General features: G+C 42.7%; 1 protein-coding gene across 5 annotated transcripts in view; it reads left to right on the forward strand.

Annotated features, from left to right (window-relative positions):
- Positions 1 to 12,129, forward strand: part of prkca.S (protein kinase C, alpha S homeolog) — a 106,268-nt gene extending 94,139 nt beyond the window's left edge. For all 5 annotated transcript variants that reach the window (XM_041578060.1, XM_041578057.1, XM_041578058.1 and 2 more), the window contains 7 exons: positions 1,173 to 1,264; positions 3,930 to 3,992; positions 4,120 to 4,258; positions 6,704 to 6,784; positions 7,559 to 7,666; positions 7,892 to 8,032; positions 10,438 to 12,129. In XM_041578060.1, the coding sequence (XP_041433994.1) occupies positions 1,173 to 1,264; positions 3,930 to 3,992; positions 4,120 to 4,258; positions 6,704 to 6,784; positions 7,559 to 7,666; positions 7,892 to 8,032; positions 10,438 to 10,602 (789 nt within the window). In that variant the 3' untranslated portion in view covers positions 10,603 to 12,129. The remainder of the gene's footprint in view (positions 1 to 1,172; positions 1,265 to 3,929; positions 3,993 to 4,119; positions 4,259 to 6,703; positions 6,785 to 7,558; positions 7,667 to 7,891; positions 8,033 to 10,437) is intronic.
- Positions 12,130 to 18,366: the final 6,237 nt, after the last annotated feature.

An 18,366-nucleotide genomic window follows, 5' to 3' on the forward strand; every position in this document is an offset into this window, starting at 1 on the left:
CTCAAAGTTTAAATTATACTGTTTTTAGCCATTCTTGTGGCATATTATCAAACAGACCACCCACACCTTCCTTCCGTGTTCTACCCAGAATCAACTACCTGGCTACATTGGGAGCGTGTGGGAGGTCCCCCACCGTCCACCTATGCCAGCCGACGCATTTCACCGGAAAACCGGTTTCTTCAGGGGCATAAGTGAGTTGCGCGTGTTCAGTACGGGTTTAAATAGGATTCCGGTTTCATCGCAAGTGTAGATGCGCATTCACTTCCGCACATATCACAGCTGTCACGTGATGCTAGATTACTACCATATTATCGGTTCAGCACTACTTCAAATCTAATTTTCTTATTTATTGCTATGTAGGTATACACTTTTGCCATTAATATATATTTCTAAATAACAGTATGTGGTGTTTATTTGTTATTGCTCATTTGTCCTGATGAATTATTAGTTATCGAGTATTTGACATAATTGGTCAGAGCAAAGATTTTTATTTAAAGGCATCAACACCAAAAAGTTCACAAAAAAAATCAAATGAACCTCCTATTTATCAAACCCATGGTGAATTTACTCAATGATATTAAAATTATTATTATTATTATAGACAAGTGAAAGGAAAAAATAGCTCAAAATAAAGTGATACATAGTACAGTAAAGTAATACATAGTACTGTCCATCCTATGTTTTTAACTGTTTGTATTTTTATGGGCACGGTCCAGCATCGCTGAAATGTATTCTCAGTGTGGAGTTATGTGTATTAGGCAGCGTGGTCTGCTTTTTAAATAATAAAAGTTGAATTTTAATGGTTGAATTATTTAAGCACCTGAACTAGTTAACTGGAGGACTGCATAGTGGAGGCAAAAGATACAATGGTTTCCATTGTGCAATTCCTCAATTGCTACACTTATTGATACATTTATAGTTATTTAACTTGCGGGTGTGTTGATACAATTGCTACATTTACTATATAGGGCTTTCCCCAGCCCAATCACTCTGGAAATATACAGAATGAGTGCCCCAGACCCCATATTGGCAACCAACAAACAGTTCTGTCCACTCACATGCTGTAACAAAGCTGGATTCTGATCCTGTTTCTGGTTGGCTCGTGATATAATTGACAGTGATTTAGTCCCTCCCTTGTGAATTTCTCTGAACTGATTTTTCTTCCCCTTTAGGATCGCCTGTACTTTGTCATGGAGTACGTCAGTGGGGGGGATCTGATGTACCACATACAGCAAGTGGGCAAATTTAAGGAACCCCAAGCAGTGTAAGTTGTTTTATAAGATATGGTGTGTGGTAATTTCCCAGGAACACTTTGCCCTCCCTAGGTAGTTCCAGCCACCTATGCCTTGCTCATCTAGTATAGTCAGTTCTCTACTTTGTGCTTCTGTGCTTTGTCCATTGCAGGTGTGTAACAGGGCAGGCAGGCTTGGGGCACAGGGGTATTCAGCATTTTATACATTGCAGAGCCAGGCGGGGGTATTATTGGGCAGTTTGGACTCCCTTGCATTCTTCTCTCTGGATCCACCATGTAAGTTTCAGTATGCCTGCAGGGAATATATATATATATATATATATATATATATATATATATATATATATATATATATATATATATATATATATATATACACACACCCAGGTAAGTGACTCCATGACACCTGCCAGTATTTGAAAAGGAATATATATATATATGTATATATATATATATATATATATATATATATATATATATATATATATATATATATATATATACAATTTCAAATACTGGCAGGTGTCATGGAGTCACTTACCTGTAATTAATATGCATAAAATAAACCATCAGGAATTTATTCTTACTATTAAGCCTTGTGCCAATTGTGCCCTTGAGTTGCCACTTTTAGCTGAGTGCAGAGATTGCCCACAGGGGGGAGGGTAGGTAGAACGGCTGGAAGGGAAATAAGAAATTATTCCCATAGAGGTGGGGATAGGTCAAGTTCTTAGCACATTATAAGATGGCAATTAACTGTAATTAAAGGTAATTAGTCCCATTTACATGTACAAATTGCATGACTTGCATGCAGATACTGGGAAATGTCCCTGGCAAGAGTACGATGAGAGTGTGCTTAAAACAGCTACGCCAGGGGAAAATGTATACAGTACCTTATTGCCTGCCATGATTTATTCCATATAGAGGGGTGTATAATAATCCGTGACAGGTCAAAGGTTATGAAGCAATATGCAGATAGACTCCCATATGTGGCCCTATACAGTGGCCAAAACTTTTTTACAACAAAATTTAAGGGAACCTGTCACCCAGACATAAAAAGCTCTATAATAAAATTCCTTTACAAAGTAAACATAAAACCCAAATTCTTTTTTTAAAACATCCAGACCTGTTATAAACACGTTTGAAAGTCTCAGCTGTCATTCATATATTGTCTGTCCTTCAAGGAACAGTAAATTACTTTCTCCTTCCATTCTGCACTTCCTAGATGTCACTGCACTCTCCGCATTCCTCCATCTCATTTGAAACCAGTGCATGGGTGTGGGCATCAGGTGCCCTATTCTGGTGCATAAACACGATTTTGGCATAATGCAAAGCTTGCCTTAATAGTGTTCACAAAATGGTACCTGTCTGCTTTATGTGATTGTGAATTCCAAGACTGAAATTTATATAGTGGAACGGAAGTTGATTTTGCTTGACTAACATCATAAAATACATTTTGGAATGAATTCTTAGGGTGACAGGTCCTGCTGTTGATCCTGTACTGCTGAGAGCTGATGTGTGAGTGAAGGTAGATCAGTGATTCAGAGTGTGGAGAAACTACACCAGTTATCTTGTTGTTATGGATATATGGCACCCCAAGGGGAAGGGTATTATACCCTCCTCTACCAGATAATGTCAGGGTTCAGTAGGTTCTTAAATATTCAGTTTGTTTGGACTTTAAGCAAGGTGTTGGGTAAAGGATGGTAAGGCAGTTAGAGTGCCCATGGCTGAGTAGGTATTGGTGAACTACAACTCCTGCTGTCCCCATCCACTTCCTCCTCCATCAGTAACAAAGGATAAACCAAAGCCCATTCCTATAATGTAGGGGTGCCCAAGAGGTAGATCGGGATCTACCAGTAGACATTTAGCTGGTGATCAGTAGATCTCAAGACACAGCCAACAAACAGCTTGCCCAAATCACTGTCCTATTTAATGCGTTTCATTTAGATATTTATTATGTTGAGGTTACATAGAAATAGTTGTTTGTTAAAGGAGAAATCAACCTGTGGGGGAAAAACCCGTACCCCCCACCCCAGGTAGACCTCCCTCCTCTCCCCAGGCTAACAACCCCCCCCCCCGGGGAAATGGCCCATACTCCATACTTACCCCTTGGTGCAGATTCTTCCAGCAAAGTTCCACGCGTCCATCTTCCGGCTCCTTGGAAAGCTGACTGAGAGATCGGTATTTCTGCGCATGCGCAGTTAGAGCAGTATGCCGGTTTACGACAACTGCACATGCGCGGCATTACATGGAAATTGGTGATCTCTCAGTCAGCTTACAGAGTAGCCGGAAGATGGACGCATGGAACTTTGCTGGAAGAATCTGTGCGGAGGGGTAAGTATGGAGTATGGGGCATTTCCCCGGGGGGGGGGTAGTTAGCCTGGGGGGAGGAGGGAGGGGGGTCTACCTGGGGGGGTACGGGTTTTTTCCCCACAGTTTGATTTCTCCTTTAAATATTGCAATATAAAGTCTCTCAAATCAATATAATATTTAAGTAATCTTTTCCATGGAACAGAATGCTAACAATGCTTTTATGGATGTAGATCATAATGGGACAGCATCACTAAAAGTAGACTTCACAAATACTAGTAAAGTATGGGCACTCCTGCTATAATGATTCACTGGTGGGTGCATTGTATCCCAGTTGCTAATCAGTGACCTTCTCTCTCACCTCCCGCAGGTTCTACGCAGCAGAGATATCTGTCGGCCTGTTTTTTCTGCACAAGAAGGGGATTGTGTACAGGTGGGTGCAGAGCAATGCTGATAGCCCCTAATGAGCCACAACAGCCCCTATTTGGCCAAATACACTGTAGTAGTGCTTTTTAAAACAGAGCTACTCCCTGGTTCTGACCCTGTGTTATTCCCTACAGAGACTTGAAGTTGGACAATGTCATGTTGGACTCTGAGGGTCATATTAAAATTGCAGATTTCGGGATGTGCAAGGAGCACGTGGTAGAGGGAGTAACAACTCGGACCTTCTGTGGCACCCCTGACTACATTGCCCCAGAGGTAAAACCTTCCTGTACTACCACTCTTAATGGCTGTGTTACTATTTCCTACAGACACTTGGCATTGGCCTATTGCTAATCATGAAAAATCTGGAGAGGGGTGGCAGAGGCACAGCCAATTAATCTTATGTACAAGGCCACGTCAAGCTGGGGTCCCCTAGTAAGATCAGGCTTAATCAGTAAGGAACTGCAGGGGCCCCTACTGCTTGATTAGTTTAAAGGGAAAAATAGCAAAGCAAGTGCTATGTGATTGGCTTCTGTGCTGATCCAATCACATGAATTTCAGCCACCCCCCTGTTGAGTAGGTTTGAAAACATGCAAATGATATGCCTCATTATTAGCTACAGCAGGAGAAACGAGGTACAGATTAATTAGGCTCTGTTAATGCAAGGTCCAGTTTTATTATGGGCAGTTCTTCAGTTTATTCCTTGTGGGGAAGGAACTCGTTATATAGCGGCCCTGGTGGCTCTATAGTGTGAATCGTCTCATTTGTGCTGCTGATGAAACGAGAAGGTCACCTCGGACTCTCGGCTCAGGCAGTGCCTGCAGGGAGCAACAATTGATGTGTTTGAAGGGAAAGCTCACTCAGTAACTGGCAGATAAATAAAAGGCATCTCTGTAATCCTGGGGCAAAGGAAAACACAGCAGGGACCCTCTGTTCAGTGCCACTTCTGATACAAAAAAGCAATAACCTGACCATGATTGGACACGGCACGACTTATGTCCCTGAAATAGGGCTATGGGCTGAGCTGAGTGTCAGACCTTCTCTGCAGCACTGTATAGGTTAACCCCTGCAGCCAGTGAGAAGAACTATAGTGTAGGGACAAGTGGTACATTAATGCCCCAACCACAACAGAAAACCTTGTTTGTGTAAAGGAGCAACAGAATGGTGCCAGTTACTTATCAGCAGGTCAAATGGCAGCAGCCACTTTCCTTCATACCAGAGATACAGAAGGGTGTAATGTGCCCTAATGCGTCTCACCCCATTATTTCTCCCACCATTTCACTACATTACTGTGTCTTCCCATGTAAGTGTCATTGGGTCTCTGTGAGGTGTTATCAGCAGGTGTTATTTGAGTTCATACCCATGGTAAATGTCCACCTGCACCCATTAACAGACTGGCCTGCTGGGATAAAAGGACTTTTCCTTGTGGTCCCTGACTTTTGTGGGCCCTTTGCCTATTCTCAGCGCAGGGCATTACTTTTTTCAACCTTTTCCAGGTTCTGCTTGTGTTTCAATTATTGCTAGCAGCCAGAAAGATAGGCAAGAGTTGGTTAAAAAGTCTGGGATGGGGTCACAGAGATTCCAGGGAGGAATTTGCGCAGTGTAATTGGGAGAGCAAGAGCTAATAGATTCCTCAAATAACCATATACAGTAGTAGGAGCTTTTAACAGCACACTGTCTGTGCTATGCTCTGTCAGTCAGTTTATCTGTATCCACTCTACTGCTTATACTAGCAATAAAGCAATAATAATAAATATGTGAACAATTAACTTTTCAAATATGGGAATACCAGGGGTTTACCAATAAAAATAAATGGTTCTAAGAATCCAACAGCTTGCCTATTGATATCAAGTTCTCTGGTGGACCCAATGTTAGTCCAACATTGCCTATAACCATGAATAAGCCAGCTAGAAGACCATTCCCACCTTTTCCAGTTGTATTTCCATCTGACAAGTACACACTTGGTGCGTCCATTATTAATAAGTGATGCTGAAAAAACAAAGCAATGCCTGATGTGATTGCCGAAGCTGTAGGCAAATAGTGGGCACAGCAGATATTTAATGAGTGCGTTGTTAAGTAGGAAAGCGAAGTGTATGTTCTTCCCTAGTTACAGAGACAGAAATACCCTTCTATCTGCACCAAGCTTGGGGAGAGCCCCCGGAATGAATACAATGTTATTCTAACTGCATTAATAATGGGTCTCAGGGGACAGAGTTGAAAGAATGTATATGAAGGCTGACCAGGCTCTAGGGAGTGTATTTCTTTAGATTTAGGCGAGTGTTAAGGTGGGCGATATCGGGCTGATCCAATCGTGGGCCCTAGGGCCCAACAATCGGATCATAAGTAAAGCAATACGGGCAGTTGGATCGCTGGACCACATAAACGAACAGATTACCCCTGCCTGATCGACATCTGGCTGAATATTGGACAGATATCGATCGGGGAAGCCTGTTGGAGGGCCCCACACATGGGCCAATAAACTTTTATGGCCAGCTTAACTGACCTACAATATAGCTCCACTGGCAGAGGAAGCAGCATTTATCCCACCCTACAAGATTGACAGTGGTCATGTCATACATAAAGGGTTGTAGTGCCCATAGAAATGCAGCATGGAGTGACCCTGAGGGACATTACTGCCCTCAACTTTCCCTCATTATCTGCCCCATAATTATGTGCTTTCATCATGAGTGTAGTGGATAATCTTGGTCTTTTTCCCTCCAGATCATTGCTTATCAGCCCTATGGGAGATCTGTGGACTGGTGGGCGTATGGAGTCTTGTTGTACGAGATGTTGGCAGGACAGGTAAGTGCCAATTAGCTTTGCATCATTAAAGGGGTTGTTCACCTTCAAACAACTAGTTGTTTTCAGATAGATCACCAGAAATAACAACTTTTTCCAATTACTTTCTATTCTCTACGTGTCACCATTTTTCTAATATTGAAGTGTAAAGTGTCATTTTTCACCTGCTAAAGCAGCTCTGAGAGAGGGGTCGCTGACCCTGTAAACTGTTCTAAATTGAGTTGATACATTTCTTATCCTTGTCTCTGCTGAGCAGAATCCCTGGGTTTCATTACAGGCAGCTGTAAGAATTGATACAATAGTTGCTAATACTCCAGAGATGCTGCTGAGAAATGTATTAACCAAATGTTGCAAAATTGTAACAGTTTAGTGTCTGCGCCTGAATTACTGAGCTGCCAGACTCAAACACCACAGACACGGAATTCAACTTTAAACTTGGATTTTGGAAAAACAGTAAAAAATAAATAATGGAAAAAAAAGTCTTTATTACAATCTGAAAACAACTGAACTGAAAAAAGTGTTTGGAAGATGAACAACCACCTTTAAGCTGTAATGGCTCATATAAAACATGCAGGTTGCAGGATAGACTTACGAGTAGCATTGCCTTTTCTATGCTCATGGAAAAATGAGGGAGTCATTGGTTAGAGGGACATCTGAATGTGGTTGTTGTGGAATTTATAAGCTGTAGGTAGTCCGGCAGGGAGCTCATGTCTCAGCTTCAGGAAATTAGGCAAATGCAGCACAATAATTCACCATTTTTTCCCATTGTCTGTGCAGCCTCCATTTGATGGTGAGGATGAGGATGAACTCTTTCAGTCAATTATGGAACATAACGTCGCCTATCCAAAATCTATGTCCAAAGAAGCTGTGTCCATTTGCAAAGGGGTAAGTTTGTTTGGGGCACAGGTTAAAGTCTAGAGACTATATTTTGTAGTTGTGAGGAATGGAAGATAATAGACTTTGTGGAACCCAATATACTACATAAAGGCAAGCTGTCTATGTCAATCTCATTGTCTGTTATTGAGAAAGAACTCCACAAACCCATCAATGACTCCAAAGTAAGACGAAAATATGTTCGGTTTAATAATCCCTCTTTTTGCCTTTTGCCAGTTAATGACAAAGCACCCTGTAAAGAGATTAGGCTGTGGGCCAGAAGGGGAACGGGATGTACGGGAACACACCTTCTTCCGTCGAATCGACTGGGACAAGCTGGAGAACAGAGAGATCCAACCACCATTCAAGCCTAAAGTGGTGAGTGTTAGAATCCACTGGGTGGGAACTGAGCACTTTATAACTGCAGTTTGGGGCGCACAGGGCACACAACAGTCACATCAGACACATCACATACACGGGACTAATGACCACACAACCCACAGGAAAGAAAAAAGGAAAGCGCTTTTTCTTTAGAGACTCATATTTTATTTAGTCTATAACATATGGCAAGAGAAAGAAGTAACACTGTTAGAGTCCTGACTGGTTATGTGGGTCAGAGTCTTGTTGGCTGGGGAGGGGTAGCAGGGAACTGGAGAACTTTACTACAGTGCATCTGCCATATCTCTCCATATCAAAGCCACACACTCTCAAAGTAAGAAGATAACAGATGCAGAGCCACACACCTTTTTTTTGTCATATAGATAATCCATCTAAGAGACACAAACAATCATAACATTTACTGAATCTGCCTGTCTGATAACTCAGCTGTCATCCAACTGCCTGTCACTCCTCCTGCAGCAGCATCTCCATGGCACCCACACTGCCATATCTGCTGATACTGAGGCATCAGCCCATTCATAAAGGGGCCACGCTCACTGAGTCAAGTGCCTGATTGGGAGATCTAATTAATTGCCTGACTGTATCAATACACAGCACTACATATCACTCAGACCATCAACATGTGTATCATACCCCCTCCCCCCCCCAAAAAAAACTGCAGGTGAGATAAATCGAGGGGGTTGGGCAGTTGCAGACCCGGCTCCCATCAACTCAGTGTCTCACGTACATTCACTTGTTTCACATTTTCCTTCTGCAATTTCTTTAACGCCCAATATCCCACTCTTTGTCTCCTGCTCTGCTCAAACCTCCAGTTCATTTCTAGCTGTGAATTCTGTCCTAAGCCCAGTCCCTTTTACTGCACAACATGACTGCACAAGTACCTTTCAAGGAAATTACTTAATTCTGCCTAACAACTCTAATTTATAGTGTAAGCAGAGCAACATGGACACAATAGGGACAAGATGGACATTGTAGGGGTAAGAGGGGAAACTGTAGGAGTAAGATGAATACTGTAGGGGTAACATAAATACAGAAGAGAAACATGGAGAGAGTAGGGGCAAGATGGAAACATGAAGACTAGGGAAAAGATGGTAGTGCAGGGTTATTACTGACAGTCCCACTCACAGTTCACCATCTCTGAACAATGCTTGGTGTTATTCATAGACTCCGGCAGAACAAACAGGGTTAATTCTCTTTCATTCTGGCCTTTCAAGCATCACAATTATGATGTAGCCCTGTCCTGCTCCCCTGAGACATTATGAATTGAACAAGTCCAATCCCCTGTCCCTGGATTATCTCCCAGTATTCAGCCTCTCACTTGTATATATGTGTAATCTCACCTCTGCTTTATATAGCACCAGCAACAGAACATACAATCACAGTTTCTCTGGTTCCTCAGGACGTCAGGCTGGTGAGCGGGCGAGTGCAATGTCTCATCATTATTTCTGCTTATTGGCAGCGACGCAGACTCTCCTTTTCTCAACACAAGCACTTTTTATTAGCTTAACATTTGATTTGCAACATGACAAGTCTGTCAAATTTAACCTTTAACCCGTGGTGTAACAGCTATCTAGATTTCAGCAGCAATTATAGTGTTATCTCATAGAAGCACAATGTAGCACTGGGTCAGTATTATAATATGACCACTTTTAAGGACAACAATACATGGTGCAATCTGTGGACCTGCCAGTACGGCAAGTAAGAGACAGGAGGGACAGTAGAGCTAGATAGAGACAGATGAAGGAAGTAGAGCAAGAGGGAAGCAGGAGTGAGACAGTTGGGCAAGATGGCGACAGTAGGGCATGGTGAACACTATGGCAAGATGGAAAAAGTTGGGCAAGACTGAGACAGTTGGCTAAGATCTCTCTTAAGCGAGTACTTACAGTTGAATCGCTATAACTCTAACCTACAATTTAACAAAGTTATGGGTTCAGCTTTCCATGTGGGTGGGTGCTGGGGACATTGGACACTGAACAACACATTTATTAGCAGAAAGAATGCAGGCAAAGATCATGTGACCAGCGCATAATGGATCCAGGTTCATCATTCTCTCACTTTCTTCTGTATCTAGAGAGAGACTAGTCTGATTAGTGACATTTACGTGATTGTTACGTGATAATGAGGTAACTAATTTACTTCACCTGATTGAGCACAACGTGTGCATGTGACCAGAGGTGTGAAGGATATGAAGATAAACTGTAGGTTTCACTGCCATTCACACATGCGGGTGTTGCTAGGATGTGGGTGGGGTGCTATTCAACTGTGCTCTGATGATGAAGAAACACCAATCTGCGGCCGTGACCGGGGTTCCTACAGCGATGCACGTCCATTAATGCAGTGTTCTTCCCACTACACATGTCATATATCTTCTTTCTCTTTAACAGTGTGGAAAAGGAGCAGAAAACTTTGACAAATTCTTCACAAGAGGGCAACCTGTGCTGACACCTCCTGATCAGTTGGTTATCGCTAACATTGACCAAGCGGACTTCGAAGGTTTTACCTACGTCAACACTCAATTTTTCCACCCAAGCCTGCAGTGTGTGGCATGAGCACATAGAGACTCAAACACAAAATGCACAAATTAAAGATCCTACAATTTTAGGGCCTTGGCTCTCATGGCAGATCCCAAGAACTTGAAAATTCTAGGGTTAGGTACCATGTTGTTGAAGGATGAAAACTGTAAAAGTAGTGCCACAGATCAACCAAAAGTATTGGGTGTGCTAACGTCTCTCAATTAGAAAAGACCAATCATTTCAGAGAGCCAGCTACAAGAGCGAGGATAATTTCTAGGTCTTCCTTCTGTTCTTGAGTGCACAACCAATAACAAAGTGCATTGTGATGTCACCGGAAAGACAATACATCCTATCATCAGCTGCCATGAGAAACCATTCTACAGACTTCCCAAAGCCTGATGCCAATGTAATTGAGAACTTGTCTTCAAAAGAGACTGGCCAAACAACAACGTTGCCATGTTTAGTATGCATATCCATAGGGGTTGCTGGGGTTTGAGTTCCACGCTAGATCGTTATAAAACCATAAGAGAATCCAGATTCCGTGATACAAGCATTTGATATGTTGTGGCACAAGCATGTTCTTATGCTGTTTTACTCTATAATCAGTAAGAGTACTAAATCGCAGGGTTGAGCAACTGTCATCCTTTCTGATGTTAGTGTGCAACTCCCCGCACCCTGCCCAACATAGTGTGTTGTGCTATAACGGCACAGAAAGGACTGTTTGCTCATCCCTATTATAAAGAGTTCCTGGAGGGGCACAATGAGGTGCCATATTAATGACTAACGTGGCTAATCATCCCCACAAAGAGACAAAAGGGAAATCTAATCGTATCATATAGGCATTGGTATGTCGTCCCTGCTGAAAAGTGATCACTTGTCTCATTAGCTGAATCCATGGAGTATTACCCACAGCAGTTCTATACGCCAAATATCTGCTCTCTGTGCTCTTTCTCCTTATTTTGGCTCCTAACAATCACTTAATTACTTCATCTTTATGGTTCATAAGTAAAATCTGTAGGGAATTGGGGGCATGATTGTTTTTTCTAATTTAACGGCCATTGGGGGTGTCTGGGGTTGATTAGAGGGTTTTTTTGTCAGTCCCAAGGTGTCCACAATGTGCTTTCATTTTTATATTGTTTCATTAATCTCTTTAATAATGAGCCCTGCCCTTTGTCTTTTTCCATGTATGGTGCAGATTTGCTTTGCTCTGCATGCGAGGGGCAGGTGCATGTGGCTTGGCCTGCAGCTTGTAGTGCATGTGAGCCTGCTGGGAAATCCAATTCATCATAAATATTTTATTTCCAACTTCCAATTGCCAATGAATCAGTCACTTGTTATGGTTTGTGCCAAAATGTCTATTACTATTCATTTCCCAATGTGATGGTATCAGCTGTTTGCACAGAGCAAACGTAGCGCCAATCCAGCAATGATTCCTTTTCCAGTCCCCGGGTTGGCGGGGGGGGGGGATGAAACTGGGTTAAACTGTTAGAAAATTAGAATGGTTAGAAATGCACAATTCTGTAAATATGATCGTACTGATCAATAAATCATTTTCCTGTCTCAGATGTATTGCCTTATGGTGTACAAATACTGTGCACAATCCAATATCCTGGGAATACAGAGCTCTCTGTACTTTCTGCTCTTGGGCTTCTCTCTTTCCCATGGTTAGGTAGGACCCTCCCCCTGAGTAAGTCAATCCAATCTCTCACCAGTACTAACCCAGATTCAGAGCTCTTCTTCTCTGTACTTCTTGCTCCTGGGCTGCTCTCTTCAGACTTCAGTCTTTCCCAGTACATCTTTCCCCCATTGCAAATCCAGGTAAAGGGATTTACCATAAACATATAATTTCAGAGACACACGCTGCTATTTCAGGAGATTAGTCGCCCAGCGACAAATTTTTCTTCTTTGGCGACTAATCTCCCTGAACTGCCTTCCCGCTGGCTAGAATGTAAATCATGAGCGGGATGGCAGTCTGATTGCTTCAGCTTACCGAAGTCGCCCAAAATTGAGTGCCATCCCGATTCTAGCAGGCGGGACGGCAGTTTGGGGAGATTAATTGCCCGAAGAAAAAGCGATTTGCTGCTGGGCGACTAATCTCCCGAAATAGCAGCGTGTGCCCTTACCCTTAAGTTTCAGTATGGCAAGAAGGGCTCTGGACGTCTGTGTAACTTTTCTTACTTCGAGATACCCATAATCTGATAACCATAGTGAATATTTATTAAACCCTCTCACAGTTTACCCAGTTCAACCAAATAAGCTGGAAAATTGGATGGATTTTACTCATTGTGCCAACTGGCCATTAAGTCTCCCTAACTAGCATATGTGCAATTAACAAATCGCAATTTAAGCCCCCAGAGCCCATTGCTAGTACTACTGGGCCCCTGAACATGTTATCAATATACTGCGTGATGTGTGACATACCATCAATTTGTGTTGAGACTCTCACAACACAAAAGTTAAGGACTGGAACACTTTTGGTGGAAATAGTTATTTTTCCTGTGTACTAATGACACCAAACATCTGTTTTACTTGCCGTGTGGCAGTTCAGGGAAATGGTAGGGAATTGCTTATTTTCTGGGTTTAATGGGTTTCAAGTTATTATTATTATTATTAACATGTATTTATATAGCGCCAACATATTGCGTAGCACTGTAAAGTAAATGTGATTATACAACTACATCACATGAATTACATACATAGAATATATGGAGTAACAAACATCACAATCAATACAGGTACAAAAGGTGAGGAAGGCCCTATGCATAGGCATACAGTCTAAAGGGAAGGGAGTAATACACAAGGTGTGGGAGTGGGCAAGATCGAATTAAGTGGGTGAGAAATGTGGTATTGCGTTTGGTAGTTAAGCAGAGTGAGGGTAGGCTTCTCGAAAGAAGTGCGTTTTCAGAGATTTCTTGAAAGTAGAAAGGTTGGGAGAAAGTCGGACAGACCGTGGGAGAGCGTTCCAGAGGAGGGGTGCAGCCCTTGCAAAGTCTTGAATGCGAGCATGTGAGGAGGTAATGAGAGAAGAGTTGAGTAGCAGGTCAGTAGAGGAGCGTAGTAAGCGAGTGGGTGAGTATATAGAGATGAGTTCAGAGATGTAGGGTGGGGCAGAGTTATGAAGTGCTTTGAAAGTCAGTGTCATTAATTTGAATTTGATTCTGAAAGGTAACGGAAGCCAGTGCAGGGATTGACAGAATGGCGAGGCAGAGGAGGAGCGGTTGCTGAGGTGTATGAGCCTCGCAGCAGTGTTCATTATGGACTGGAGAGGTGACAGTCTCTGGAGGGGGAGGCCAATTAAAAGAGAGTTACAGTAGTCTAGACGCGATATGATGAGAGAGTGAATAAGAATTTTGGCAGCGTCTTGGGTGATAAATGATCGTATTTTGGATATGTTCCTTAGGTGGAAGTGACAAGATTTAATAAGTGACTGGATATGAGGAGTGAATGACAGGGCAGAATCTAGGATAACCCCAAGGCATCGGGCCTGGGGAGAGGGGGTGATAGTGGAATTGTTAACTATGATGGATACTTCGGGGATGCTACTGGTGTTAGTTGGAGGAAAGAGAACCATTTCAGTTTTAGAGAGGTTTAATTTAAGGTAGCGTTGTGACATCCAGGTGGAGATAGCGGACAGGCAGGAGGAGACGCGAGTTAGGAGTTCTGGGTTGAGATCAGGAGATGAGAGATAGATCTGAGTATCGTCAGCATAGAGGTGGTAGTGGAAACCATAAGAATTTATTAATTTGCCAAGGGAGGAAGTATAGAGGGAGAATAGTAATGGTCCCAGGACAGAGCCTTGGGGAACTCCAACAGAAAGAGGTAGGGGAGAAGATGCTACTCCATTGTAGGAGACACTGAAGGAATGATTGGGGATGTAAGAAGAGAACCAGGACAGGGCTGTGTCACGAAGGCCAAGTGACTGGAGGGACTGGAGGAGGAGAGGGTGATCTACAGTGTCAAATGCGGCTGAGAGATCAAGCAGTATTAGTAGTGAGAAGTGATTGTTGGCTTTAGCGGTTAAAAGGTCATTAGTCAGTCGAGTCAGGGCAGTTTCCGTGGAGTGTTGTGGCTTAAAACCAGATTGTAGGGGGTCCAGCAGGTTATTGTCAGAGAGGAATGAGGTAAGTCGGTTGTAGACTAGGCGCTCAAGTAGTTTAGAGATGAAAGGTAGCAGAGAGATAGGTCGGAGGTTGTCAAGATTGGAGGGATCAAGAGAGGGTTTTTTCAGAATGGGGGTGACAAGAGCATGTTTTAGTTGAGAAGGAAACAGTCCAGTTGAGAGGGAAAGATTAAATAGGTGATTAAGGCTTTGATTAGACAAGGATTGGTATTGCGGAGAAGTTTTGAGGGAATTGGATCAAGCGGGCAGGTGGTAAGGTGAGAAGAGGCCAGAAGCTTTGAGACTTCCTCATCAGTGACAGGGGTTAAAGGGGATTAGAGACCGAGGGGGGCACGGGGGTCTGTGTGATGTCCAGCCAACATCTTCCCCACCCCAACACTGGACCTTGGATTCCTAAAAACCACAGAGGTCCTTTTTGCCTCAGCCTGATACAGAACTCATGCCAAGAGACTGATGTGAAGACATTTATGTGCCATGTCGTCTGGCACGGGGCATTTGAAGGTTTTGCCGTTTTCAGATTTCCAGAAATTTCGTTTCTGCATTCAACTCCCTGTGCCCATGTGGCTGACAGCCCAACTGGAGTATTTGTCCATTTATCTTGTCTATTGTGGCCAAAGTGGGTGGGGAAATTTAACTTGCCCCCTTCGTGTCACGTGAAGAACTTGGCCCTAATCCCCCACAATGCCATGTGATACAGCCCTTATCCCCCCCCTCCCCATGACACATGTGAGAGAGCCCTTATCCAGGCGGGTAAGGAATAGTCTGCACCCGATCTGCAAAGTTGGTCTTATAGGAGCCAATGGGTGCAGAAGTCAATAAAGGTAATGGGGCATCACCTCTCCCCGCCCCCACCAACATCACTTATTGACTCTGTGTAACCAGGTATTTATAACAGAAAAATCTGAGGTGCAGAGTAGAATAATAACCCCATCAAATTTAACAAACATGTCAGGGGTTGAAATCCACAGCCACCACTCTTTGCACCCCCCTCTCAATCACCCCAATACATCTGTTAGGTGCCGAGCACACAGTCACCAAACCAGTTATTTTTACATTTGCCCATTAATTAACTGGGCCCCCAAAGGCCTACCAGAGCATCTAACATCCAGACCTACTCTTAAAATAGTGGCAAATGGTATAGAGGTTATATATATATAAATGATATCTAGATATAGAGAGATTATATAATTCCCCAGCCAAACAATAAATACACACCCCAAAAGAAAACTCCATACAAGTAGACCAAAGAATGCCAATTCTACAGTCTTCGTCGTCTGAGCAATGAGAACTACACTCATGGCTAAATATTGGCTTTGCTTTAACAAGTAATCATTTTTGAGCATGGCATTGCCCTTGCCTGGGCCCCGTTTTCCATTACAAAAATAGACAGTTCTGCCAAGTCTAGTTGCTGTCTCTGTTGTTAGCAGCCACTGATCAAAGCAAATGACAAGAATCAAACCAACCGGTTGAGTACCACTTTAATCAAACTGCAGGCTGTTGCTATTGGTTACTGGGCAAGGCACACATTAAAAGAAGTCCACTGGACATTCAGAACCTGATCCAGACTTGTATCCAGAGTAGCAGGAACTGGTACTGATAGTTAATATGTAAATTTTCACATTCATTGGCAGATGTGAGGGAACATTCCTATCCCCAGAAGCTTACACTCTAATGCAAGACTTGTATTACTTTGCACCTCTAAGCACTCATCCTGACACTTTATTGTACCCCAGAAAAGAGGGTCACAGCAGCCTATGACTCATCCCATTGCTCCCAGCAGAACTTGCCTCGATTGTCATTTTTCTAATTACCTACAGCAGTGAAGGGCACATAGAAGGATGAGCGCACGACTTATTACAATATCACTTATTATCTGGGCGTAACAGAGAACGTAGGGGCCCCATGGGAAGTTGGATTCATGTGAATTGTACAGGTGTATGGTTTTTATTTCATATGAATGTTCTTTTCCCCTCACAGTTCTCTCTGCCTATTCCCCTGACAGCTTTTGTTTGATTGCTTCTTCTGTGTCTCCCCTCTTTATTCTCCTCCTTCTTCATAATCTTTTTCTCCCTTTCAGTTATGTAATGCTCTGCTCATCATCTTTCCTCTATATGTACCTTCTTAGGACTTTCCCCTTCCCATCTCTTCCTCTTTTATCCCTTCTCCTGATTTTTCCTCCCCACTCATCTTTTTCCTTTCTCCTCTTCCTATTTCCTCCTTTTCTCCACTTTCCTCACTTCTATTTTCTCCCTACTCTTTCCTCCCTTCTTATCTTCTTCTCTCCCTTCTTATCTTTCCTCCTTTCTTCTCCTCCTTTTTTATCCTTTCTCCTACTATTTCATCCCTTCTCCTCTTTCGCACTTGCCTCCCTTTTCCCTCCTCTTTCAACCCTTCTCTTCTTTTTCTCTTTCTCCTCTGTCTTCTCTCCTTTTCCTCTTTCCACCCTCCTTCACTTCTTTCCCCTTATCCTCCTTTCATATTTTTCATCCCTTATTCTCAGTTTTCCTCCCTTCTTCTCTTCCTCTTTAATTTCTTTGCCTATTCTTTTCTTCTCTTACCTACTCTATACTCCATTTCCACACTCTTGTTTTTCCTCCATTATTTTCCTCCTAGTATGTCATTCTAGAGCAGCTGAACTTGCTGGGTAATCATTGAAGCTGCTTCATCTGAGCAGCTTCTTCAGTTCAACGGACCGGTATGGGAAGTCGTCAGCATTAGTGGAGGAGTTTAAATGCCAAGGACTTCCCATACCAGTAAGTTGAACTGAAGAAGCTGCTCGGATGAGTAGTGAAACGTCTTCAATAATTACTCAGCAAATCCAGTTGCTCTAAAATTACTAATACTAGATATACCATGACCTGGATGAAGGAAAATCTTCATCCTATTTCCTCTCTTCTGGTCCTCTCTCCTCTTCCTTATTCCTCCCTTCACCTACTCTGTTCTCCTTCAATTTGCTACTTTTTCACTCTTCTCTTTTAACTTTATCCTCTTTTTCTCCTCCCCTTTCCACCATTCTCCTCTTCTCTGCTTTTCACGCTTATTTTCTTCCCCATTCCTCCCTTCTCTACTCTTTCCTTTATCGTTTTTCTCTTTCCTCCATTTCCCTCCTTTTCCAACGCTTCTCCTCTTCAACAATTTTAACAAGTTAAGATAAGTAGGTCTCTTGGGGAAACTGTGAATTACAGTTTAAAGGGATATTCACCTTCATTAGCAAAAATGTAATAACACATAACCACAGAAATGTGTTCAGACTTTCATAACCTGCCAAATTTTGTAAAATGAACATGGTAATTGGAAGTTGAGGCCACAAAAATGGACGTGGTCAAATAATATTCGCCTACGCTATGCACGCCAAATCTTTTTGTCCCTCTTCCTATTTCCAAAATACTGGGAGGTATCAAATTAGGATTCTGCTTCAGTTCTTTATTCGGGTGAATCTTTCACAAAGGATTTGGGGTTTGGCCAAATAATAAAATAGTGGATTCTGTGTATCCCTAATCACAAGCAATCCAGTCATATGGGGACACTGCGGCTTTAAGTGACTCCCCTGAGGAGCAGGGTACAACCATTCTTTGATAGTGATTTCTTGTTCTTCTGTCCTCTAAAAGTTTATTTCCATTTGGGGCTGTATATGGTTGTATAACCCCATCAGAATTCCTTTCAAGACCCAGGGTGACTCA

This window comes from Xenopus laevis, chromosome 9_10S, assembly GCF_017654675.1.
Source record: "Xenopus laevis strain J_2021 chromosome 9_10S, Xenopus_laevis_v10.1, whole genome shotgun sequence".
Classification (NCBI taxonomy): domain Eukaryota; kingdom Metazoa; phylum Chordata; class Amphibia; order Anura; family Pipidae; genus Xenopus; species Xenopus laevis.